Source organism: Dama dama, chromosome 14, assembly GCF_033118175.1.
Source record: "Dama dama isolate Ldn47 chromosome 14, ASM3311817v1, whole genome shotgun sequence".
In the NCBI taxonomy this organism is placed as follows: Eukaryota; Metazoa; Chordata; class Mammalia; order Artiodactyla; family Cervidae; genus Dama; species Dama dama.
Genome location: NC_083694.1, coordinates 76450800 through 76474616, shown reverse-complemented (window position 1 = coordinate 76474616; position 23817 = coordinate 76450800). Strand labels below are relative to the sequence as shown.

Below are 23817 nucleotides of genomic sequence, written 5' to 3'. Positions count from 1 at the left end.
GGGGTTCCTCCCCGGGGTCTGGTCCTATGGACATGGTGCACAGACTTGCTGTTGTTAAAGCAGCTGCTTCTTGTTTTGTAAATCCAGTGTGGGCAGAGGAGCCCAGCCCCCAGCATGAGACAGGCCGCCCTCAGACGAGCTCATACAGAAGTTCACGTGTCCATTGACTTGGTGGAGGAGGAGACCGGAACTCATGCGTTAAAATGCTAATCCCCAAGGGCATGGCGTTGGGAGGTGGAGCCTTTGGGAGGTGCTTAGGGCTTGAGGGAGGGGCCCTGGTGAGTGGGATTAGTGCCCCCCCTGAGAAGCCAGAGCCCCCGCCCCCTGGTGAGGTGACTCTGTCTGTGAACCAGCAGGCAGGCTCTCCCCAGACACTGAACCTGCCGGCACCTTGACCTTGGGCTCCCAGCCTGGAGAACTGGGAGGAGTACAGTTCTGTTGTTTAGAAGCCCCCTCAAGCGCCCCCCTCTGGACTGTGGCATTCTGTTATAACAGCCCGAACAGACCAAGGCAGAAACTGGTGCCAACCAGTGGGGTGCTGCTGTAATAAATACCTAAAACTGTGAAAGTGGCTTTGGAACTGGGTGATGGGTAGAGGCTAGAGAGGTCTGGGAAAGTCTGCTCGAAAAAAACCTACATTGTCATGAACAGACCTTGAAACAGGATTCTGGTGAGAGCCTAGAAAGGAGAGAGCATTGGAGAAAGAGCCTAAGTCGTCTCAGGGCAAGAGGAAGAAGTAACTCCAAGCAGAATGTTGTAGACATACGGATGACAAGAGCCATTCTGATGACAGAAATGAGAGGCGTGGTATTGGAAAGGGGACAGGGGAACCCCTGTTATAAAGTGGCAAAGAACGTGGCTCAGGCATATTCAGACTCTGGTATTTTGTGGAAGGCAGACCTCAGATCAAGGGTATTTAGCTGAGATCTCTGGGGAGAGTGTGGACAGAGCAACCTGGCTTCTCTCCGCTACTGAGAGGGAAATGCAAAAGTGCCCGGAGGGCGACCTCGTGAGTGCACACGAAGCCGACCTTAAACATCAGCCTGCCCGGCTGCAGAAAGGGCATTCAGGGTGCGGCCAGGTGACCTCCGGAGAGATGAGGACAGGTCGGCCCTTAGGGAAGCCGGGTGCAGTTCCCTAGGACACTGGGGGGTGGCCCAGAAGGTGACTCAGAGACCAGGGCTGCCTCCACCTGGGGTCAGCTGAGGGGCCCCTCTGTGGGGTCTGGCAGGGGCAGGGGGCACCTGCTGTGCCCTGGGGGACAGGCCCTCCCCACCCAAAGGCAGAAGACTGGTTTCTGGCTTTGTGGTCCAGAGGCGCCTGACCCACTCCATTTCGGATTCTGTTGTTTCTGTTTCTCCCTTCCTAGTTCTCCCTCAGAAGAGGGATGCATGCCCGGCCTCTGCACATTTTCAGAAAAGAGGAATCAGCCTCAGCATCCCTCAGCCCCGGCCAGCAAACGGCTATGGGAGGAAAGTCCAGACTCTGGGGCTGGAGGGAAGGAACTCCACACGTGAAAGGCGCTGAATCTGGGGGCAGAATGCTGCTGCCCGCCCCCCCACACGGTCACACGCTGGAATCTGGGAGAGCGGCCTCTGGGAGCTGCTGCCCCGGGAAAACCCCCGTCCCTCCCCCCATACCATTGCACCCTCCCTGCAGACCTGAGCTTCCTGGATCTGACACAAAGCTCCTGTGGCCGAGCTGCCCTCTCACTCAGGCGCTTCCAATGCTGGAAACAGTTCTGAGCACAGTCTGGAGGCCTGGCTCACAGCTCTTACGCCCGGATGGGGCAGCAGGATCGGGCTGGCTGGACCCCATGCCTAGGTTCAGTTAGAAACGGACACTGGGGAGGAAGCAGACACTTTCCCTCCCCAGGCCTCCTGCCAACTTGGTTGCTCCCATCAAGTCCCCCCCAGAGCAGGACACCAGTCCCCCACCCCCAGAACAGGACACCAGTCCCCCCACCCCCAGAGCAGGAAATGGCTCTCCCACCCCCAGGGCAGGACAGATGCCAGCTCTGTTCCGACAGCTTTATTGACAGGGTGCAGGGTCAGCTTGAGCACAGCCCGCGCTGCAGCCCTCGGTCCAGGCAGCGCCACGTGGCATCACCCTCTGACCCTGGGGTCAGCGGGCCTGGCCCCGCCCCGTCCTCCTGCTGCTCCGGACCTGGGGCCTGGAAGGGGTGGGCGGTGTGGCCAGAGCGCGACGGTCCCAGGAAAAGGGTGGGGGCAGGGCCCAGGTGGGAGGGGGCAGGTGTCCAGGTGAAGGCAGGCCGCATGTGCCTCCCTCCGCGTCTGCAGGTCAAGCCGGGCATACTGAGGATGGGCCCGGGGCTGGGCTGCGCTGATGGGTGCAGCCTGACCCCCCCGCCCCCCCGCAGCCTCAGGACCGAGGCTGGGCAGAGACGCGCCCTCAGGTTTGGGTGGCCATAAGGTCAGGGGTGTTTCATCAGGGCCCTGCCACACAGAAGCTCGAGCCCAGGGAGGCCAGACCACATCCTGAACTGGGGCCCTCGGGCCTGGCTTGCTTCCCCGCCCGCCCCCACAACCTCTGAGCTGGGGGGCACTGTGGCCCACAGCCTCGAAGGTGATAGGCCAGGGCAGGTGGCCCCTCCATTTGGGGCCCATCTGCACATCCCCCGTGACTGCCGGGCGGGGATGCCCCAGGCCTGCCCTGAGGGACACCAGGAGGCCCCCCACGAGGAGCACGGCTCTCCCCAGGCAGGGCCCCGATGACGATGACGGACACTCAGCTTCTGAGGGCGGGGGGGGGGGGGGGGGAGGGAGAGGGGACACCCAGAGTCAGAGGCCCCGCTGGTGACACGGCGGGCCAGGTTGGGGGGGTGCCTCCAGCAGACGCCCAAACCCAAGGGAGCCAGACACCCCGGGTCGAGTCCTTAGTAACGCGTGCAGGGCTAAGGGAGGGAGGAAGCCTGGCGGTCTCGAGGTCGTCAGGGTGGGGGGCGATGAGAAGCACAGCGTGGGCAGTGGGGCGTGGGCGCGGGGGGCTCACTCAGAGTGAACCAGAGCCCCAGCCCCCTGCCCGAAGCCGAAGCCCTTGGGCCCGAAGTTCTTTGCATAGCATCCTGCAGAAAGAAGAGGGGTGAGGACTCCCACTCCCACCCCAGCACCTGCCAGGGGCTCTGGAGCAGTGAGGCGCACAGCAGAGCCCCCCCAACATCGACGCTGACAGTGAGGAGCGTCCTGGCTACTGCCCTGCCTCTGAAATCCCAGGAGAAGCGCCACCTGTGATCCGAGCTAGGAGGTGGAAGGGAGCCCAGGCCCCGCCCCGCCCCGCCCTCTGTCCACGGCACATCCCCCCGCACCCCCACCCGGGCTCCTTCTCGGCTGGCTGCACACAGAGGCCTCAGGAGACGCTTGGGAAGGGACTCCAAGGCTGGAACTGGCCATTGCGTATGGGCCTGACTGATCTGATCTGCCCTCCAGGAAGGGAGGGAGTCGAGGGAAGGCCGCTCACCTTTGCAGTAAATCTCGCCATCCTTGTCAGCCAGGGTGGTGGACTCGAGGCCTTTGCCGCACTTGGCACATCGGAAGCAGGACTTATGCCAGGACTGGGGAGGGAAGGAAAGAATTAACTCTGCCGCCCCAGCCCATCCCCTTGGAGGTGTGACAAAGACACCTGTGGGGTCTGCCCAGCCTCCCCCACCTCCTGGAGGAGGTGCTGGGGCCAGTGCAGCAGCTGCCCCACGAAAGGCAAGCGGGGCCCCCCAGCCTTGTCCCAACTCCCGCCCGGGACCCCTGGTCTGGGTGTGGGCTCAGACCCATCTGGCCCGAGTTCCAGGCCAGTGGCCCCCTCATTCCTCACGGAGGACGTGAGGAGCAGTCACACATGCTGGGGCCTGGCCGCAGGGCCGGCTTTTGTGGTCAGCAGGCCTCTGGCGTTCTCGAGGGCGCTCACTGCAGCGGGAGGCCACAGCCAGGCAGGGGCCTGGTGCAGAGGCAGTGCCTGGCACCCCGGAAGGAGAAAGGGTCCACGGAGCTCCAGGAGAAGGCCGGGGGCCAGAGAAGCCCCGCTGGAGCTCGGAGGTCACACGGCCAACAGCCCCTCAGGGGAAGGCAGCCCCGGTCTGCACCCGGCGGGGGCCAGCCAGACCCTAGGTCAGCCGCCAGCTCCCAGCTGACAGCTCTGCATAGCCCGAAAAGCCGGAGGCCAGCAGCGGCAGACGGAACAAAACAAAACAAGGCCTTTTAAGGGCAAGGAGGCTCCCTCACTCAGCTGCCCTTTCTGAGCTAGAGATGGGAAGGGAAAAGGCAGGCTCTGGGCTTCCTGGCAGCCAGGCCCATGCGTGTTGACTCCTGCCCAGGGCTCTAGGGGCCTCGGTGTTTGCACTGAGGGCACCCTGGCCTTGGCTCGTCCTCAGGGAAGCCCAGGCTGCCCCCCAGTCTCCAGGCAGACGGAGGACTGACCACCACCACTGTCCCTACAGACACAGTCGGGCCCCGCTGGTGGGGTCAGCACCTAAAGTCCTGCTCCTCAGCCCTTCCTCGGGCACGGATGCTGGGCTCCTCACCGCACCTCTGCCCACAAGAGAACCCTCCTCCCTAGGGGAGAGACTCGGGTCCAGAGAGGCCACAGACAGGCTCCAGGCCCCGGGACACCACAGCTGACCACGTGGCCCCGGCCACATCTGTGTAAAGGCCCAGCACCGTCTCCAGGCCCCTGCTGAAGAAGCCTCTTCTGCGGCCCTCTGACAGCTCATCTGAGGCCACCCCTCCCTGCAGCCTCTCTGAGGGAGGGTCCCATTGCACTTTGGTGACTGGGGGTGGGGGGCTACTACTGGAATATCGCAGTGGGGGGCGGGCAAGACAGCCAGACCAAGTTTGCCTCCTAGGAGGCTCTGACAGGCCTCAACCTTGGCTAACTCTGCCATGGGGGCACATGAGTGGGTTTCTGTGGATTTGGGGTGGTTCTTAACATTTCTGTATCACAAATCCTTTTGAAAATGTGATGAATGCTATGGATCTTCTTCCCAGAGAGAGATGAGACCCCACACAACTATGCACATTCTTTTCAGAGCTGGTGTCCATGCACCCTTAGCAGTCAGGAGACCCCGACTCTGGAGACATGGATCGATCAGAAGCTCCCTATGAAGTGCGCTATTGTTGTCCAGTCAGTCAGGTGTTTCTGGTTCTTTGCATCCCACTGGACTGCAGCATGCCAGGCTTCCCTGTGCTTCACTATCTCCCATAGTTTGCTCCAACTCATGTCCATTGAGTCGGTGATGCCATCCAACCATCTCATTGTCTGTTGTCCCCTTCTCCTCCTGCCTTCAATCTTTCCCGGCAGCAGGGTCTTTTTCAATGAGTCGGCTCTTCGCATCAGGAGGCCAAAGTACTGGAACTTCAGCATCAGCATCAGTCCTTTCAGTGAATATTCAGGACTGATCTCCTTTAGGATGGACTGGTTGGATCACCTTGCATGGACTACTATAAGATCTACTGTAAGTCCTGCTACGGCAAGAAGTACGGGACTCTCAAGAGTCTTCTCCAGCTCGATTTGAAAACATCAATTCTGCGGCACTCAGCCTTCTTTATGGACCAATGGTGAGGCTGCTATGATGGGGGATTCAGCCCTCTGGAGACTGGGAGGCACAGGAGACAGCCTCAGAGACAAACGGACTCCTTTTATGGTGGGCTCTGAAATGAAGGGGGAGCTACATGCAGGGCCCAGGCTCCCCTGAGCAGTGGGAGCACACTTCAAAGCTTCAGAATGCACATTTCAGGAAAGTGTGTGCCACCCCTCACCCCCCACCCCCACCCCCGGCACGCCCGGCCTTACCTTCCCAGCGCCAATCACCTTCTCGGCCGCATAGACGGCCTGGCTGCACCGCGGGCAGCGCTCGGAGCCCCCGATCTTCTGGGCAAACTTGGACGTGTTGGGGTTGGTGGTGGGCCTGTGGCCGGGGGCCCTGCTCAGGGAAGAGCATGCGGTGAGGGGAGGTACAGAGAGTGACACGGGGTGGGAGGGACAGGCCTGGAGGGCACCACCCGCCTGCACCTGGCCCAGCCCGCCCCAAGGCTGCCGCTGCCAGGGCTGCAGGGTCACCTCCCTGACGGGGGACGCACCGAGGACCCGAGGGTCACCTCTGCTGACAGGGGACCCACCAGCGGCCCATAGTATTCCTTCCTCAAGAGGTCAGACTCCCCTCGGTGCCAGTTAGAACGCCGGAGTCACTGACAGCTCGTCTGCTAAGAACTGGCCCCCTCTGCCCCCAGTTCCTGCAGCACTATTACTAGAGTCTTCCCAGGAGAAATCAGCTGACAGGTCGCTCCCATGGGGTGACAACCTTGGCCAAAGTGTGGAAAGTCACCGTCACTTGCGACCATCCCCCAGGGCCAGGGGCTGGCGGGCTGACTGCCAACACCCCGCTCACAGCAGGTCAGTGGTCAGGGGGTGCTGGGGGCTTAGTGACACCCGTCTCCAGGAAGGGAACTGACACCCGGTGAGCACGGCTGCGAGGTGGTCCGGCTCAGACCCTCAGTGGCTGTGGGGCGCCTTCAAGTCACTGAGACTGGCTAGGTTTTCTCATCTGTGGACAGAGGAGAGGGGCCCAGCCGTTCTCAGGGCTCCTCCCAGTGCATGGAAACACGGCTGCCACTCCGCACGGGGAGGGGCCTGGCCGCTCCAGCCCCTCTGCCCCTGCTGCTCTGCCAGGGCCTGACGCACAGTAGGACCTCTGTTCCGGGCGGGGGTACTCACTCCTCGTGTCTGATGCCGAGCGACTCCCCCTTGTCCATGCTCAGGGTGCCCGCGCCCTGCCCGTAGCCGTAGCCCTTGGGCCCGTACTTCTTGCCATAGCAGGACTTACAGTAGATCTCCTCGCCATGCACGGCCACGGTGGTGCTGTCCAGGTTCTTCTTGCAGACCACTGCAGGGGCCACAGGGCCAGCGGGTCACGGCTAGCCCCTGCCGCCAAAGATCCCTGGGACGCTGTGCATGCAACATCCTGACCTCCCAGGAGCCAGGGGCCTGGCGATGGGGTTGGGGTGGCCAGGGAACTGGGAGGGGAGGAGGGCCTATGGATGCTGGCCCAGTGCCTCTCCCAGAGCTGGGTGGGCTTCCTCGCCCCCACACCCTGAGAACTTCCCGAGCTCACAGGGCCAGCGGCCTAGGCCGACCCCATGCCCCAAGGGGTGTGCCGGGCCTTACTGCCCTTGACAGACACCGTGGGTCCCAACAGAAGAGGAGAAGCAAGAAGGGCAAGGCTGTCCTGCCTCCCGCGATTTGATTCAGAAGGGACGCCTGTGGGTGCAGGGGCAGGGGGCAGGGTGGAGACGCTCCCGGGGGAAGGTCACGTTTATTCGGTGCCCAGCGCAACTGGCTTAGAAATGAGATAGAGGTTGTGTTCATCACGACAACGGGATCTGAAGTTTCTAGTTGGAAATCACTTGGCCACAGGAGGTCAGATGCTGGGAGAATTCCCTGACTCTGGGGTGCAGGGAGATTGGAATGGGGAACACTGGAAGGCCTGCAGAGCGCCCGCAGCCTCCTGTGGGTCTCAGAGCAGCCCCGTGATCCAGAGTGAGACAGTGTGGAGCCCAGGGTCACACGGAACCCAGGCTAGCCCACGTCCAGGGAGCGTCCTGGCCAGGCTGTGCCTTCCCAGCCAGCAGATGTGTCCCCACCAGCAGATGATGACGGCGCCCCCTGATAGATGGCTGAAAATTAAATGAGACCTCGCCTGGGAAGTGCTTAGCACAGTGCCCCGCGCACAGTAGGTCATCATGAACATTGGCTGCCCCAACAGTGTGACCCAGAGTTAGCGCCCTGGGAACACAAGGGCGGGAAGGGCCAGGCCCCAGAAGACCGTCAGTGTCCAACCCCCAAGTGCTTCTCTCCAGAGACTCACGTCCTGTTGATGTAGGTTTGGGCCTAGGATAATGATCAGGTTCCACGAAAGCCCTGAGATGGGGGTGTCACTGTGCCCACCAGGACCACGTCCTCAAACACGTCCTTCTGAAGAGGGACCCCTGGAGGAGCCAGCCTCTCCTCCTCTCGAGGAGCACTCAGCTTACCTCCGTGCCCCTTGCCAGTTCCTTTGCCTTTAGGTAGATTCCTCCCCGCCCCCCCCCCCCCACCCCCATGTGGCTCTTGGGATCTTAGTTCCCTGAGCAGGGGCTGAACCTGGCCCTTGGCAGTGAAAGCATCGAGTCCTAACCACTGGATCTGCAGGGAATTCCCAGCCTTCCCCTTGCCTTTAAAGGCCAGCTCTCTGCCCCCACCCCCACCCGTGGGCCCAGGTTGGAGACTTCAGGCTAAATAAGGACCCTCTGGTCCTGCCTGTGAGATCCCCATGTTCTTCCAGCGTGCGGGCAACCAAATATGGGCTGTCCTGCCACCTCCCCAGGGCTTGGCTCCGGCCTGGAGGAAGCGGGCACAGCCAGCCAAGGGCTCCAGCATTCCCTTCTAGGGTGGGAAGCCCGGAGTCGTTCTGAAACTGCTTCCTGTAAGACCCAGAGTGACCTGGAAATTCCTAAGACTAGACGGGAGGCGGCAAGCGAGACTGAGCGGCCTGGGGACTGAGGTCTCCTTGGGCTGAACTTCCCTGCAGGGACCTGGGGATTCAGCTCAGAGGGGACTCCGGGGTCTACGAGTGACACCTCCCAAAGGCCTTGCCATCTGGCACCTGCAGGCTCCCCCAAATTCTCAATGAGGGGGAGTCTTGAATGATGGCCTAAATGCATTTCTACCAAATCATGTTAAGCAGAAACCAACCAAAAAGAAGAACTTAGGCCGAGGCTTGCTCTGCTCTGCCAGCCAGGAGCCCTTCCCGGGCGGGGTCAGGCATGAACCACAGCCTGCAGGCAAGGGGATGCCACTGTGGCTGGGGCTGTGAGCACCCTGGGGCTCTGGGTTCTGGGGCACAGCCCCGTTCCAGCAGCTGTCCCCTCGGGGCAAGGCTACACCAGCTCTGCCTTCCCATGGGCTGGCCTGCCCCAGGACAAGGCTGTCACAGCTCAGAGACAATGCAGCCTAGGGGCCGGTGCCCACAGAGCCAAGGCCTCCCGGGCTGGGGACTGGCTGCCTCTTCTTGGACACCAGGGCGCACGCTCCAAGCCCAGCCCAGCGTCTGTCCCATCCCCCCAGCCCCGCACCCTTGGCTTCCCTGACCGCCCCGCTGGCGGCCGCTCCTCCCCGGCAGCTGCCGTTGGTGATCAAAGCCACATGTGATGGTGGAGAGGGGTCCTTGGGGCCAGTAGTATGGACCGTCTCCCTGGCCAGCACCAAGCCCTCTTATGCCCTCTGAGAAAAATAAATGGCCTGAAAATTCCTGAGCACAGTGAGCTGCTGATGAAACGGCATGGCTGTCGGCCTCCTCCCAGCCGGACGCCAAAGGCTCCGCCCAAGCTCACTGCCCACCCGCGGCCGGCACAGCCCTCAGTCAGCATCGGCGGGCGCGGGGCCTGCGGGGCCTGCTCTGGAGGTGGCTTCCAGCTGGCCCGCCCACAGCCAGTGGGAGCTGGTGCTCCTTCAGGGGCAGGTGGCCCCGGGGGTCTGGGTCCCGCTCAGGAGCATGGGCTCCAGAAGCAGTGAAGCCACAGTGCGGGGGGCAGGGCCCGGTTCCCGGACCTCCCCGACAGTTTGGGGCCACCCTGAGTCCTAGGCTTCTTGCTGGGGATCCCCTGCACTGTCTGTGTGTGTGTGTGTACATGTATGTGCAAGTGTTCATATGTGTGCACACACGTGTGTCTATGTGCATGGGTGGGTGTGCGCATGTGTGCACACGTGTCTGTGTGGATGTGTCCACATGTGCATGGACGTGTGTGCATGCACATGTGTCTGTGCACATGTGCATGGGTGTGTATGTGTGCATTTCTGTGTGTGCACATGTGTCTGTGTGGATGTGTGCACATGTGTGTGTGTGTGTGTGCATGTGTGTGTGTGTCAGGGAGCGGCTGTCGTTGACTGAACACTCACAACTGCTCTAAGCGCTCCTTTTGTTTTCTGACCCATTCCTCTCAGTTCCCACAGCCCTGCCCCATGAAGTAGGTGTTGTTTTTCTCCTCTGTAATGTGGAGAAAATGCAGAGAGGAGGCACCTGACGCTCAGCACCCAGAGAACAGAAAGGAAATTCACATGTGGACTCTCACCCACTGGTTCTGAAGGCTCAAGGCTCAGCTGACACACTCCTGCCTGCCCAGCGCTCTGCCTGGGCTCAAGGGAAACAGGTCACCTCCTCTAAGCCCCTCGGCTGTGAGCCCGTCAGTCAGGAGCCTGCGGACGTCCCCCACCTCCAGGGCCAGGCGCTCAGGACACCTGGGCCCCGGCCGCGGCTTGCACCCCGGGCACCTAGGCGCCTGCCTACCAGGTGGTGACTGGGGCCTGTCTCCTCCCGGCCGTCAGTACGACGTCAACATCCCCTCACCCGGACCGTTGGGCGGAGGTGGGGGCTGAGGGGAGAGGCCTCCCACCCAGAGACGCCAGGGGAGCCCAGCCCCTCCCCAGACGCAGCTGCCCATGAGGCTGCTGCCGGTGAGTTTATGTTTAATTGATGGTTAGTTGACATGTCTGTGTCCATTGCCCAAGGACATGAACTCAGGCAAACTTCGGGAGATGGTGAAGGACAGGGAGGCCTGGCGTGCTAGGGGTCCATGGGATCACACGGAGCCGGACACGAATGGGCAACTGAACAGCAAATAGTTGTTGCTGACTACTGTGTCATGAAGTGCCAGCTTCGCAACGCAGAGGCTCACCATTTTCAGAGTTACTCGCCCGTGACCACTACCGTGTCCCTTGTGCTCCGCAGTGCTTCCTCGGAGCTTTCTTATCTGACAAGCAACAGTCTGCACCTTCTAATCCTCTCCCCCTGTCTTGCTCTCCCCCAACTAGAGTGTCCTCCACATCTGTGGTTTCTGTGGACTTTTAACAAAGGGTAATCTGGGACCAGGGGTTGGTGAAACTCTGGGCTAAAAGCGTCTTGCTCTTAATTGCCAGGATTGTGGTAGGGAGAGAGGCAAGACAAAGTGAGTGGGAAAAAAAAAAAAAAACAAAGTGAGTGGGAAGTTTTCCCCACCGGGTCTTTCCGGCTTGGCGCGCAGGTCCTGGTGTGTCCACCCCCTCCAGCTCAGCGGGCCAGCCCCCCACAGCTCCCGCCTCCGCCTTAGAAAACAGCTTCTGAGGAACACAGGGGCCCTGAAGCACCTGCCCACCCCACTGCGCTCCAGCCAAATGTCAGGCTGTTTACGACCATCCCTCCCAAGGACCGTCCCCCAGGGGCTGACAGGCCGGTCATCCCCATGGCGACAGCCGGTCTGGGCGGGCACTCACTGCACAGGAAGCAGGACTTGTGGAAGCTGCTGCCTTCGCACTGGACCTCTTCGGCAAAGTACACCGTCTTCTGGCACACCCCACACTTCTTGCCTCCTCCCCAGTTCGGCATCCTGGAAGTGGACACAGAGAAGGGAATGAATTTTCCAGGGAGGCGGAGACCCGGATGGCCCAGGACAGCGCCTGGGGCAGAGGCCTCCCCAGACAGCAACCTGGGGGCTTCCCACCCCAGAGCCCACAGGGGACCGCTGCGCAGTCACTCTATTTTCAGCCCCCTCCCCGGCCCGCTAGGACATAAACTCGCACAAGACACAGGCTGGTGCGCAAACAACAATAAACCCTTTGCTGTGTGCATCCACGTGCTGAGTCTCACAGCAAAAGAAGCAGGTGAGCTAGAACCCATAAAACACGAACTATCTCTGTCGGGCCTCAAACAGGCAAAACTCAGTGTCAAGGGAGGAACACATGTGTGGGAGAGCTACAAAGAAAGACAAGGGTGAGTATCAGAGACTACTATCCTAGATTTGGCACCTCAAAAACAGAATAAGAGGGCCGCCACGGGTCATCACATGGGGGCTCCTGTTGTAATTATTCTTTGAACTTCCATGTAGGTTTATAAAAAATATATATATTTATTTATTTGGCTATACTGTGTCTTGGTTGTGGTATGCAGGATCAAGTTCCCCAACCAGGCATCAAGCCTGGGCCTCTGCACTGTGAGCGAGAATCTTAGCCACTGGACCACCAGATAGACCCCAGTTCAGTTCAGTCGCTCAGTCGTGTCCGACTCTGCGGCCCCATGGACTGCAGCACGCCAGGCCTCCCTGTCCATCACCAGCTCCTGGAGCCTGCTCAGGCTCATGTCCATTGGGTCAGTGATGCCACCCAACCATCTCATCCTCTGTCGTCCACTTCTCCTCCTGCCATCAATCTTTACCAGCATCAGGGCCTTTTCCAATGAGTCAGCTCTTCACATCAGATGGCCAAAGTATTGGAGTTTCCACTTCAGCATCAGTCCTTTCAGTGAATATTCAGGACTGATTTCCTTTAGGATGGACTGGTTGAATCTCCTTGCAGCCCAAGAGACCCTCAAGAGTCTTCTCCAACATCACAGTTCAAAAGCATCAATTCTTCGGTGCTCAGCTTTCTTTATAGTCCAACTCTCACATCCATACATGACCACTGGAAAAACCATAGCTTTGACTAGACGGGCCTTTGTCGGCAAAGAAATATCTCTGCTTTTTAATATGCTATCTAAGTTGGTCACAGCTTTTCTTCCAAGGAGCAAGTGTCTTTTAATTTCATGGCTGCAGTTGCCATCTATAATGATTTTGGAGCCCAAGAAAAGAAAGTCTGTCACTGTTTCCATTGTTTTCCCCATCTATTTGCCATGAAGTGATGGGACCAGATGCCACGATCTTCATTGTTTGAACGTCGAGTTTTAAGCCAACTTTTTCACTCTCCTTTCACTTTCATCGAGAGGCTCTTTCTTCTTCACTTTCTGCCATAGGGTGGTGTCATCTGCATATCTGAGGTTATTGATATTTCTCCCGGCAATCTTGATTCAAGCTTGTGCTTCTTCCAGCCCAGCGTTTCTCATGATGTACTCTGCATATTATTTAAGTAAGCACAGTGACAACATACAGCCTTGATGTACTTCCTTCCCAATTTGGAACCAGTCTATTGTTCCATGTCCAGCTCTAACTGTTGCTTCTTGACCTACATACAGATTTCTCAAGAGGCAGGTCAAGTGGTCTGGTATTACCATCTCTTGAAGAATTTTCCACAGTTTATTGTGATCCACACAGTCAAAGGCTTTGGCATAGTCAATAAAGCAGAAGTAGATGTTTTCCTGAAACGCTCTTGCTTTTTTGATGATCCAGCAGATGTTGGCAATTTCATCTCTGGTTCCTCTGCCTTTTCTAAATCTAGCTTGAAGCAACCTAGATGCCCATCAGCAGATGAATGGATAAGGAAGCTGTGGTACATATACACCATGGACTATTACTCAGCCGTTAAAAAGAATTCATTTGAACCAGTCCTAATGAGATGGATGAAACTGGAGCCCCTTATACAGAGTGAAGTAAGCCAGAAAGATAAAGAACATTACAGCATACTAACACATATATATGGAATTTAGAAAGATGGTAACGATAACCCCATATGCAAAACAGAAAAAGAGGCACAGAAATACAGAACAGACTTTTGAACTCTGTGGGAGAAGGTGAGGGTGGGATATTTCAAAAGAACAGCATGTATACTATCTATGGTGAAACAGATCACCAGCCCAGGTGGGATGCATGAGACAAGTGCTCGGACCTGGTGCACTGGGAAGACCCAGAGGAATTGGGTGGAGAGGGAGGGGGGAGGGGGGATCGGGATGGGGAATACGTGTAAATCCATGGCTGATTCATATCAATGTATGACCAAAAAAAAAAAAAAAGTTAAATATAAAAATAAATAAATAAATAAATCTAGCTTGAACATCTGAAGTTCATGGTTCATGTACTGTTGAAGCCTGGCTTGGAGAATTTTGAGCATTACTTTGCTAGCGTGTGAGATGAGTGCAATTGTGCGGTCGTCTGAGCATTCTTTGGGATTGCCTTTCTTTGGGACTGGAATGAAAACTGACCTTTTCCAGTCCTGTGGCCACTGCTGAGTTCTCCAAATTTGCTGGTATATTCAGTGCAGCACTTTCACAGCATCATCTTTTAGGATTTGAAATAGCTCAGCTGGAATTCCATTACCTCAACTAGCTTTGTTCCTAGTTATGCTTCCTAAGACCCACTTGACTTCACATTCCAGGATGTCTGGCTCTAGGTGAGTGATCACATCATCGTGATTATCTGGGTCGTGAAGATCTTTTTTGTATAGTTCTTCCGTGTATGCTTGCCACCTCTTCTTAGTATCTTCTGCTTCTGTTAGGTCCATACCATTTCTATCCTTTATTGAGCCCATCTTTGCATGAAATGTTCCCTTGGTATCTCTAATTTTCTTGAAGAGATCTCTAGTCTTTCCCATTCTGCTGTTTTCCTCTATTTCTTTGTATTGATCACTGAGAAAGGCTTTCTTATCTCTCCTTGCTATTCTTTGGAACTCTGTTCAAATGCGTATATCATTCCTTTTCTCCTTTGCCTTTCGATTCTCTTCTCAGCCATTTTGCCTTTTTGCCTTTTTTTACTTGGGGATGGTCTTGATCTGAACCTCTGTCCATAGTTCTTCAGGCATTCTGTCTATCAGATCTAATCCCTTGAATCTATTTGTCACTTCCACTGTATAATCGTAAGGGATTTGATTTAGGTCATACCTGAATGGTCTAGTGGTTTTTCCTACTTTCTTCCATTTGAGTCTGAATTTGGCAATAAGGAGTTCATGATCTGAGCCACAGTCAGCTCCTGGTCTTGTTTTTGCTGACTGTATAGAGCTTCTCCATAAGCTCTATAAGTCCCCGAATGTAGGTTTTATATGTTCTTTTGTATGTAAGATTTAGCTCACCAAAATTTTTCTTTAGCTACATCACAGGGCTTGCAGGATCTTTGTTCCCTGACCAGGGATCAAACCTAGGCCCTCGTATTGAATGTGTCAAGTCTTAACCCCCCGGAAATTTCATCCCCCCCAAAAAACCCAATTTTTTTTGAAAAAGCAGGAGTCAGACACAGAGGGCACAACGGAAGTTTTAGAGTCCATTAGGGTGGGGGGAGGGGGAGCATTTGCAAAATCCGACTTTCCAGCGCCACCCCCAACCTGATGAATTATGACCTCTGAGGATGGGGCCCAAGAACAGGAATATTTAACAAGCACCCAGGTGACTCTGGGACAAGTTGAGAAGCTCGAGGTTGGTTCTGAGCTGGGGTCCTGAGGCAGGCAGGCTTAGTCCTTTCCTGACCCTGCCACTCACTGTTGTGTGTTCCTTGGGCAAGGGAGCTAGCCTTTGTAAACCTTCGCTTCTGCATCTGTAAAATGAGGACAAAAGCAGAAGCTACATCACGGGTTACTTCTGGGGAATCAGGGAGGCACAGCTCAGTGCCTGACACAGGGTGAGTTCAGGAACCCAGGGCTGCAGGGTCAGAGCCCAGGGTCAGGGACAGCGACCCTTCCAGCTCTTTGGACAGAAGTGCACGGGGGGAGGGACTCCATGGGAGGACTGGGGTGCTGGGAAACAGTGGGAGGGCTGGGGAGGAGTACCCTCCTTGGGAACTCAGGGATGGGCACCCAGGGCGGTGCCGGCAGCTGGAGACTCGGCAGGGGCAGGGGGCATGGTCCCTACCACCGGGGGCTTCCCATCTGATGTAGTGCAGGGAGGAAGCTTGCCCCCAAAATGTCTCTTTGCCATGTGGATTATTTTGAGCTGAAAACAATCAAGGCCCAAGAGATTCAGGAAGAACCATCAACCTTCCCTCAAATGCCTGAAAGAATTTCGATACAGGGCCAGTTCCCCAAATACCAGTTTCCAGAGATCTCTGTGAAGAATGCGGGCCAGGTATGGTGGGGAAACCAGGCAGACCTAGGAGACCAGTCCCGTTATCCCTGCCCAGCCCAGCAAACACTGGTTTCCAAACATTTGCTTTTCCTTCTCCATGTCAACTGGCTTTCTCACCTCTGAAGTTCCAAACCACTGCCCCAACTTCCTCTTTTGTCTTTAGCTGAGCATGGTATTTAATGTGAGGGTTTGGGCCACTTTGGGAGTTACTCAGTTTTTTGGGGTCTCTTCCATGTAGACATGTTATTAAGCTTTGATTTTCTCCTGTTCATCTGTCTCAGTTCAAGGTAATTCTTTTCAAGTCAGAAGGAGCTAGAAGGATGGAGGGAAATTTCTTCCCCAACATTGGACACAGGTGTCAGCTCAAGGAGGAGGTCCAGTCCAGGTTCACTACCACATCCCCAAGTCTGCATGTGTCTAGCACACAGGTGTTCACACAGGTGTCTGAGACGTCAGCCCCCCTAATGCTCAGAGCTGCAGCCCAAGGCCCGCAAAATGCTCAGTAGGGTGTGCGGGCCAAGAGCACCCCTCCTGTGAGTGAGGGGCACAGAGAGCTGGGGCGCTCACTCTTCACGGCCTCTGCTCTGTCTCCCCGTCCCACTGCTCTTGGGGTCACCCCACCGAGGACTTCCACTGATCACTGACCTTGACCTCTGCCCTGAGCCCAGGCTCACACACCCAGTTTCAGGGGAGCGCCAGCCGCCTGAGCTCATCACCTTTTCTCTCCAACATGCTCTTCTTCCTGACTGTCCATTTGTTGCTGGAACCATAATCTTCTCTGATCACTAAGGAATCTCATCCTAAACCCCAGAATGGGGAGGAGCTCTGTACCCAACTCCACCCACTCACCCCAAGCCCTGACCTCCCTGCCTCTCCAGGCCTCTTCTCACCACTGAGATTCACTGGCCCTCAACAGCCCCCTCCTCCTTGGGAATGAGCCCGATTTTCATCCAGGGCATTGGACCTAAGCTGACTGCCAAGGTTCCTGGCTCAGGGCTCAGCTCCCATACGCCCAGGGCCTGTCCCTGAGGCCCCGATGTTCCTCCGGCCCCCTGTGGCAGGGCTGCAAAACCATCTCCGTGACGGACAGTCAGGTGGGTGTAGTGTGGTCATTACAGTCTGCCTAACCTCCAACAGCCTCCCGACCCTTTTTTGTTGCAGAACCCCATTCAAATCAGGCAGCCCCCACTCCCTTGAGTAACCCCCAGGAGGTGCTCAGGGCAGAGCCTGGACCTGAAAGTCACCCAGTGACTCCAGTCCCCTGAGGGGTGGTGCAGGGACAGCGTGAGCAGGGCAGAGAGTCCTGGGGGATGAGCCAGTTCCTATAGAGACACACGGGTTCACTCCTGCCTCTTGACGGGTGCCAGGACGTGACCTCCGAACCCCAGCTCTCAGCATTCGGCAGACAGCCTGCCCCGAGCCTGCAGACCCACCGTGTGCCAGGTGGTCTGCAAGCGCCATCCACCCTTCCTGGCCACCCAGAGGCGGGGACCTGCCCAGAGCACGGATGAGGACTGGGGCGGGGGAGGCCTACAGTCGGAGCTGCGGTGAGGCTGGCCACCCAGCCCCATGCGGGCCCTCTGTGCTCAGCAGACGGGGCTTGGGGACATGGGGACCCAGGGGCTCCTGCCTCACCTTGTCCCACCCCTGAGCCCACAGGTTTCATCCTCCAGCTCCGGGACACCCCTGACGACCGCAAGGTGGGGAGACATTCCCAGCAGTGGTTTGTTCCCGACACAAAAGCCCTCCTCCCTCAGGAAACCCGCCGTCCACAGGCTGCCCTTGTTCTCCCTGGCCCCGCGTCAGGGCCCATGTCCAGCAGGGCCCGGGAACCCGAGGTGGGAAACTCTGCCCAGGCCACCTCCCAGCCAGGGCCCCCAAAACCATGGGGGGGCCCCCTTTAGGAACCCAGGGGACAGACAGGGCTCAGCACCCTGGGGTGAAGAGCACTGACCCAGGCCATGGGCTCCCCCCTGCCCTCGTGAGGACCCCTCGGGAATCTATGGGTTGGGGGGCTCAGCTGGGGGCCCAGCCACCTCTTCCCACAGGGGAGGTTCCTGCTCTACCCATTCCCTCCCGCCGAGTTCAGCTGATGGAGCCCGATTGCCTTAAAAGGAAACCTACTTCCCAGACCATCTGGAGTTCAATAGGGACAACTGGCTCCCTCTCAGCTGCCTCCTCAGGTCTGGGGGCAGAGGCCCCACAGGAGACGGGGATCAGGGGTCAGGGGTCAGGCAGTTCAGAGGTCGGGAAAGGGGATCTGGACCCATTTCTTCCCAGCCGAAGGGTCAGGCTCCCTTCCTCTGCGCTTCTTTGTGCTCATCCCTAGGTCAGACCATCCGCTGACTCAGAGTCTCGTTCTGAGGGTCAGGGGGAAATAACAGCAGCGGCCCAGGGCCTGGTGCAGGGGTCCCGTTCCTGAGGGCCCCCCAGGGCTGGACGTGCGCTGTCCTTGCCCCAGGCCATGTCTGCTCCGGGTGCCGCCCCTGTGATCACACCAACCCTGAGCCCCGGGTGTTTTGGTTTGTCTACTTCACCGCGTCTACCATCTCCACTAAGCACTGGGCTTCATCTCCTGCAGGATGGCTGGAGACACCCGGGCAGCTATTCCCCTGAAATGTCAGGGCCTTCAGGGCCGCCATAAGCTAGAAATCCAGGACTGGATTCTTCCGACCAGCGTCCGGGTCGGCCCGCTGGTCCCAGCCACGTCCAGCTGCAGCATGAAGACCGGCCAGCGGCTCCTCTGTCCTGGGAGCAGAGACCCGGCCGGGTTCGGGCCGCGGAAGACAGAGACGCTCATGTTCCGCCAGCGGCGTGCGAATGTCAGGCTGAGGTGACGCCCAGGGCGCTCACGGTTCATGTCTAAGAAACCACCTCGCTGATGTCAGCCCTTAACCACTGGCCGCCAGCGTCTGCGGGAAGGTCTCCCTTCCTCAGATCAGTGACCTGACGGCATTCCCCGCCGCGTCTTTGTCCCCCGTGGAAAGCCCCAAACTTCTTTGTCCCAAAGCCTTCTGCTCCCCAGGGACAGAGGGCAATTCCTGGGCACAGAGCGCAGGTGCCCCCACTCACAGTCTGGCCGAGAACTGTCAGGTGTTTTTCCACTTGGCCTCGCCGGGCTGGGCGGAGCCTGGCGGGGCGGGGCGGGGCCTGGCGGGGCGGGGTGGGGCCTGGCCAGGTGCACAGGGGAGCTGTCATCCTTTCCAACCTGCTGCTCAAGCCTTCCCCAGCCCCCCACCGGAGGGCAGCCAAAGAAGGAGGGGCGCCCGGAGAAACAGTCCGGGAAACGGTCCTGAAAGGAGTGGTCAGTCACTGCAGGGGCGCAAGGACCGACATGGGGTGCAGGCCCGGCCTCAGCGTCACACGGTTCCTGGAACTCTGCAAGCGACTCGGCTCGCCAGCACCCCTGTGCGGACCCCACGGTGCTCCAACCCCGTGTCACCCTGCTCCCTCTCTCCCCGCTCTGAGTTCTCTTCAAGTCCAGGCCCTGAGGCCCTTGTGGGGCGGTGACTGCACCCCTCTTGCCTTTACCAGCAGGACACTCCCCGCAGGGTTCAGAATCTGAAGGTCAACAAAAGTAGAAACAGCGGGCTAGAATTTAAGCATTTCCAAACTGTCACAGGAAGCCCGATATTGTAACAAGATCCCACAGATTAACCAACAGATAAAGTTCATTTGCTTTCATCTGGGATGACGTCAATTTAGTAACAATTGGTTACCCACGCTGAAAAGGTCTGAATTATTTTCCTGGATTAAATTTTTAAAAGCAAAAACAAAGCACATGAGCCCTTAGCCCTTGTAAAACAGGCTGCTAGCAGCTGACACGTCAGGCAGCCCCCGCGAGCCCTGCAGAAAGGCGACACCGCAGATGGGGGTCTGCTCGCCTCTAGTAGGAGTCAGACACTGCCTCCCGCCCAAGGAAGCCGTGGAAAAGCTAACTGCCTCCGTATTTACTCTCTTTACCATACATGGAATCACTCGGCGATGACGTCAGATGAATTCCTGGGGAGCTGCGTAGTGCAAGCCCAGCGTCACCGCAGAAATTCCTGACCACTGGGTCTGCAGGCGCCCCCCTCCCCCGCCCCCAGCAAATCCCTGACCACTGGGTCTGCAGGCGCCACCCCTCCCCGCCCCACCCCAGCTCTGCGCCTGGCTTCTCCTCCATAAGGCTCTTTTCTTGCCAACCTGACACCGAAATCCACACACACACCAGACTTGGTGAGAGTGCGTCCCCGGGACCCAGGCCCCAACTTCCGGGGGGCCCGCCCCTCTCCCCACCCTGTAGAGGACCCAGCGATGGCAAGTTCTAACTTGACTTCTTCCACACTCACACTAGCAGAGCTGCATCCTCCCTAAGCAGTGTGGAAGCTGCTATAAAGCTCTTTGTAAAGCATGTCTGTCTTGGGAGTGGTGGGTTTGTCCCTAGAGAGCTGATCAGAGACAGGAAAGGCAGAGTTACAGGGAGGCCGGGCATGGGCCTGAAAGGTGTCTGCCTGGGTCTCAATGGCAGCTGCAACCCAGAGCGAGTCACTGGTCACCTCTGAGCCCCAGCTTCCGCCCCACCTCACATGCTGCCCCAGACGAGATGGCGAAGGACACAGGCCAGTCCCGGGGCCGGGCAAGCACAGACGTCAGCCAGCTGTTCTCTCGGGAAAGGCCAGCTCTCCTGCCAAGAGTCGTGACTCTTTCCTTATTTGCCGACACGCAAATAAGTGTGGCAAGTGGCAATCTTTATTCTCCTCAGTGCCTCAATATATCCAATGCATGACTCCCGTGTCCTCTCCAAGCCAACCTCACAAGAAGCCGGCTTACAGAAACTTCAGCTCCAGCAGCCTCTCAAAGAAGCCTCCCCAGTCTGCCTTCCATCAGGAGGTCCACGGTTAATGGAAACCTGACCTGGGCCTTGGTGCCACCGGGCCAGCATGGGTTTGCAAGGGTCACACGTGCCCAGCAGGGCAGCTCGGCTACGAGCCCACGTCCACCCGTTCACTCACCAGATGTTCACTGCCCGCTAACCAGGTGCCAACACTATGCTCTCGGCCAGGGAGGCCCTGCCAGGACCACAAGGCTGAGGCCTGCTGTGCGAGAAGGGACACCTGGGCCAGGAAGGCAGGCGCTGGGCGGCCCAGGGGCAGGGGAGTGGCCCTGCAGACCTGTGCCCACAGCCGTGGGTCTGCTCTTCCCTTTCTCCCCAGGGGCCCCCAGACCCTTTAAAGGCCCAGCGCTGCCCCTCCCCCTCCAAGCACACCCTCCCCGCAGTAAACCTCCTTCCTTGTTCGCCTCCTCCTCCGCCCCAGATTTCCTCCCTGCCGGACCGGGTCCTTCCCTGGGAGATGGCGGGCAGTGCAGGCTTGGATCCAACCACAAGGATAATCTCTCTGGAAAGAGGTGGCTGGGGCCCCCAGCCGGAGCCCACCTTGACCCTCAGGGGCTGACAGTGAGTGGCGGCAGGGGACACGACCCCCAGGGAGTGCCCAGATCCCAGTTGCTCTCTGAGAAGACAGGGGGCGGCCAGCTCCTCCCGCCTCTCCAGCTTCTGGGAGGCAGGAAGGCTGGGGGAGAAGACAACCGGCCCCGCCCTCCCAGGACCGCGGCCAGAGAAGCAGAGCCCCGGATCCAGGCGGGCAGAGTATCCCGGTCAGTCACCTCTCCAAGTCGAGGCCCCACTTCCACCAGAGCCCCGCGGGCCTCCAGGAGCTACTGCGACAGGACCCCCAGGCCAAGTCCCCCCAGCTGGGAGGGGCTGCACACCCGTCCACGCCCAGGAGCAGGGGCGGGCCCCAGGCCTCCGGGGAGGGGCGGAGCCCACCCCCGCTCCCGTCTAGCCCCGGGTCTCCACCAGATCACAAACCGCGGGACCAGACGAGCGTTTGCAGCAAACTCCAAAGCTGTGAGCGCGGAGGACGCGCCTGCCTGCACGCTGTTTGTTGGGTAACGGGCTGCAACTTGCTTCAGGTGTGCTCACAGCGCACCTTCCTGCCCCCGGCCTTCGCGACTGAGGCCGCAAACACCGTGGCTTCCTCCAGGCTTGGGTGGTGGTCCCTGCCCCGCGCCAAGTCCCGGAGAGTCAGGGGTGAAGGGGGCGGGGCGACCTCCATTTAGCCCCTCGCAAAAGGGGCCCGCCTGGCACAGCTGTGCCCGGAGAGCGGGTGCGAGTTTCCCCTTTTGCGAGGGGCACGGATGCCCTCATCCCCCGCCGCACAAGGAGCGTCAGTGCGCGCAGAATCGCCCATTGTCCCGCCGCGGGACCCGCCGGGGGAGGGAGCCAAGCCGTCCCAGGGCAGAGGCACGTGCGGGCCCTTTGCGTCCCGGCGCCCGGGGCAAGAAGGGGCCCCGCGCTAACTGGAAAGAGAGCCGCGGCCATTTCACCCCTCTCCTCCGCCCACGCCCACCCAGCGCCCCTTTTTCTTGAGACCCTCCCTGTAGCATCCCTGGAGGCGGCGGCGGGGCTGGAAGGCCAGGGGCGCCTTGCGCGCGCGTGCAGGCGCTCCAGCGGGTGGGGGACCTGGGCGCTCGGCGCTCCGGCGGGTGGGGGCCTGGGTGCTCGTCGGCGCGTGGGCCGGGCGTCCGGGTCCGGAGCGCACTCACCTGGCAGCGGCTGAGCGCGGCAGGCGGCGGGCAGGCGAGAGGGCGGGCTCTGGAAACGAGGCTGGGCGCGCCGGCCCGCGCGCAGTTTTGTTCCGCTCGGGAAGGGCGTGTCCGGGCCGCGCCAACCCACAGGCTTTGCACACCGCACTAGGCCGGCGCCGATGTCACCGCCCCGGGCTGATGTCACGGCGCAGGGCCGCCCCCAGGGCCGGGCCGCGCCGGCTGCGCTCCGGGAATCCCCTGTGCGCCCCGCCGCAGAGGAAGCAGCGGCTCACTGTGCCCGGAACTTCTCAGCGGTCCCGGCCGCCGGACGAGGGTGGAGACACACGTGATCCGTGATCCACGAGCCAAGAGCCCAGATAAACGTGTGCCACAGGAGAAGGGGGGTCGTCGTGTTTGGTGTCCTGGTGGCAGGATGTCAGGGACACGGGGAGGGGGCGCCGCGCCCCGGTTAGGGCAACCCCCCTACCCGGAGGTTTGATCCCGCCCCTTCCGCATACCCGCTGGGCCCCAGGCTTGGACAGTCCGCTCCTAGGCCTTGGTCCCCGTCTGTGAAGGGAGTATAATCCACAGGGAAGTGGGCTTATGACGGGCAGGGGAGATCCTATAGGCTTAGCACGCCTTCAGTAGTGCCCTTCTATGCCGGTCACCCCGCCTCCAACAGCTCTGTCCCCTCGGCCTTCCCCAGTCGAGGAGCCCCCTCCGCCCCCCAAACAGCAGCTCTGAGAAGTGGGTGTGACGCGGGGCTTTTCTCCGGGCCTCGGAAAGCTGCCTTGGGGTAGCTGCTAGTGACTGGGCCACCCAGAGCGCCCGCTGCGGGCATCTCAGAGGGCACAGGGGCGCCCAGCTCTTCCCTGGGTGCAGGAACAGCCCAGAAACCCAGTGGCTTGGACGGGGAAGGAGCAAGGAGTACCCAGGCCCCGGGCAGGGAGGATCTTGATGGGGAGCAGGGAGCACCAGGCTTTCAAGGAAGGTGCCATCCCGTCCCTGACGATCCTGCCAGCCTCTGGGTCCCAAGGCTCACTGCCTTTGAGGCTTGTGGATCTGGACTCAGAGGGTCATGGAAATCTGAGACACTAGTGTGCCCAGGACCTGGGGCACCTCCAAAGACAAAGCACTTTCTTTTTGTTTGTAGTTTTTGTAGCTCATTCACCACGTTTCTAAGTCAAAAGGGAATGCCCTCTGATCCTCCAGGCTGGATGGCATGGTTGGCACTGACTGCAGCCTGAGCAGGCACATGGCACACTCTTGGGTGCCCACTGCACTGTGGCTGTGTCCACGGGGTGGGTGCCGTGTGCCCCTCCCTGCTGCCCTCTTGGCTGCAGCGTCTCTGGGAGAAGGACGCCCCCTCTGCTCAGGGCAGTGCACTGGGGGCAGGCCCCTCCCCGAGGTCACCTGAGGATACGAGAGGCTGCTGGACCAGGGTCAGAACCTCAACACTCACAGCCGTCCTTTAAAGC

At 59.1% G+C, this 23817-nt stretch overlaps 1 protein-coding gene across 1 annotated transcript; it reads right to left on the bottom strand.

The window, feature by feature from the left end:
- Nucleotides 1–2016: 2016 nt before the first annotated feature.
- On the bottom strand, nucleotides 2017–22514 carry CSRP1 (cysteine and glycine rich protein 1). The gene is made up of 6 exons (XM_061161153.1): nucleotides 22358–22514; nucleotides 11290–11402; nucleotides 6721–6889; nucleotides 5800–5929; nucleotides 3478–3571; nucleotides 2017–3085 (listed from the first exon to the last, which is right to left on the bottom strand). Exons 2-6 carry the CDS (start codon nucleotides 11399–11401, stop codon nucleotides 3009–3011), a joined length of 582 nt encoding a protein of 193 aa, XP_061017136.1. The 5' UTR covers nucleotide 11402; nucleotides 22358–22514; the 3' UTR covers nucleotides 2017–3008.
- Between the last annotated feature and the right edge of the window lie 1303 nt (nucleotides 22515–23817).

Bases quoted from the DNA above. Each gene is read 5' to 3' on its own strand.
- CSRP1 (XM_061161153.1), bottom strand. From the start codon at position 11,401: ATGCCGAACTGGGGAGGAGGCAAGAAGTGTGGGGTGTGCCAGAAGACG. The intron at 5,930-6,720 runs GTGAGTACCCCC...TTCCCTGAGCAG, and splicing joins CTCGGCATCAGACACGAGGA to GGCCCCCGGCCACAGGCCCA. The intron at 3,086-3,477 runs GTGAGCGGCCTT...TTCTTTCTGCAG, and splicing joins TGGCGAGATTTACTGCAAAG to GATGCTATGCAAAGAACTTC.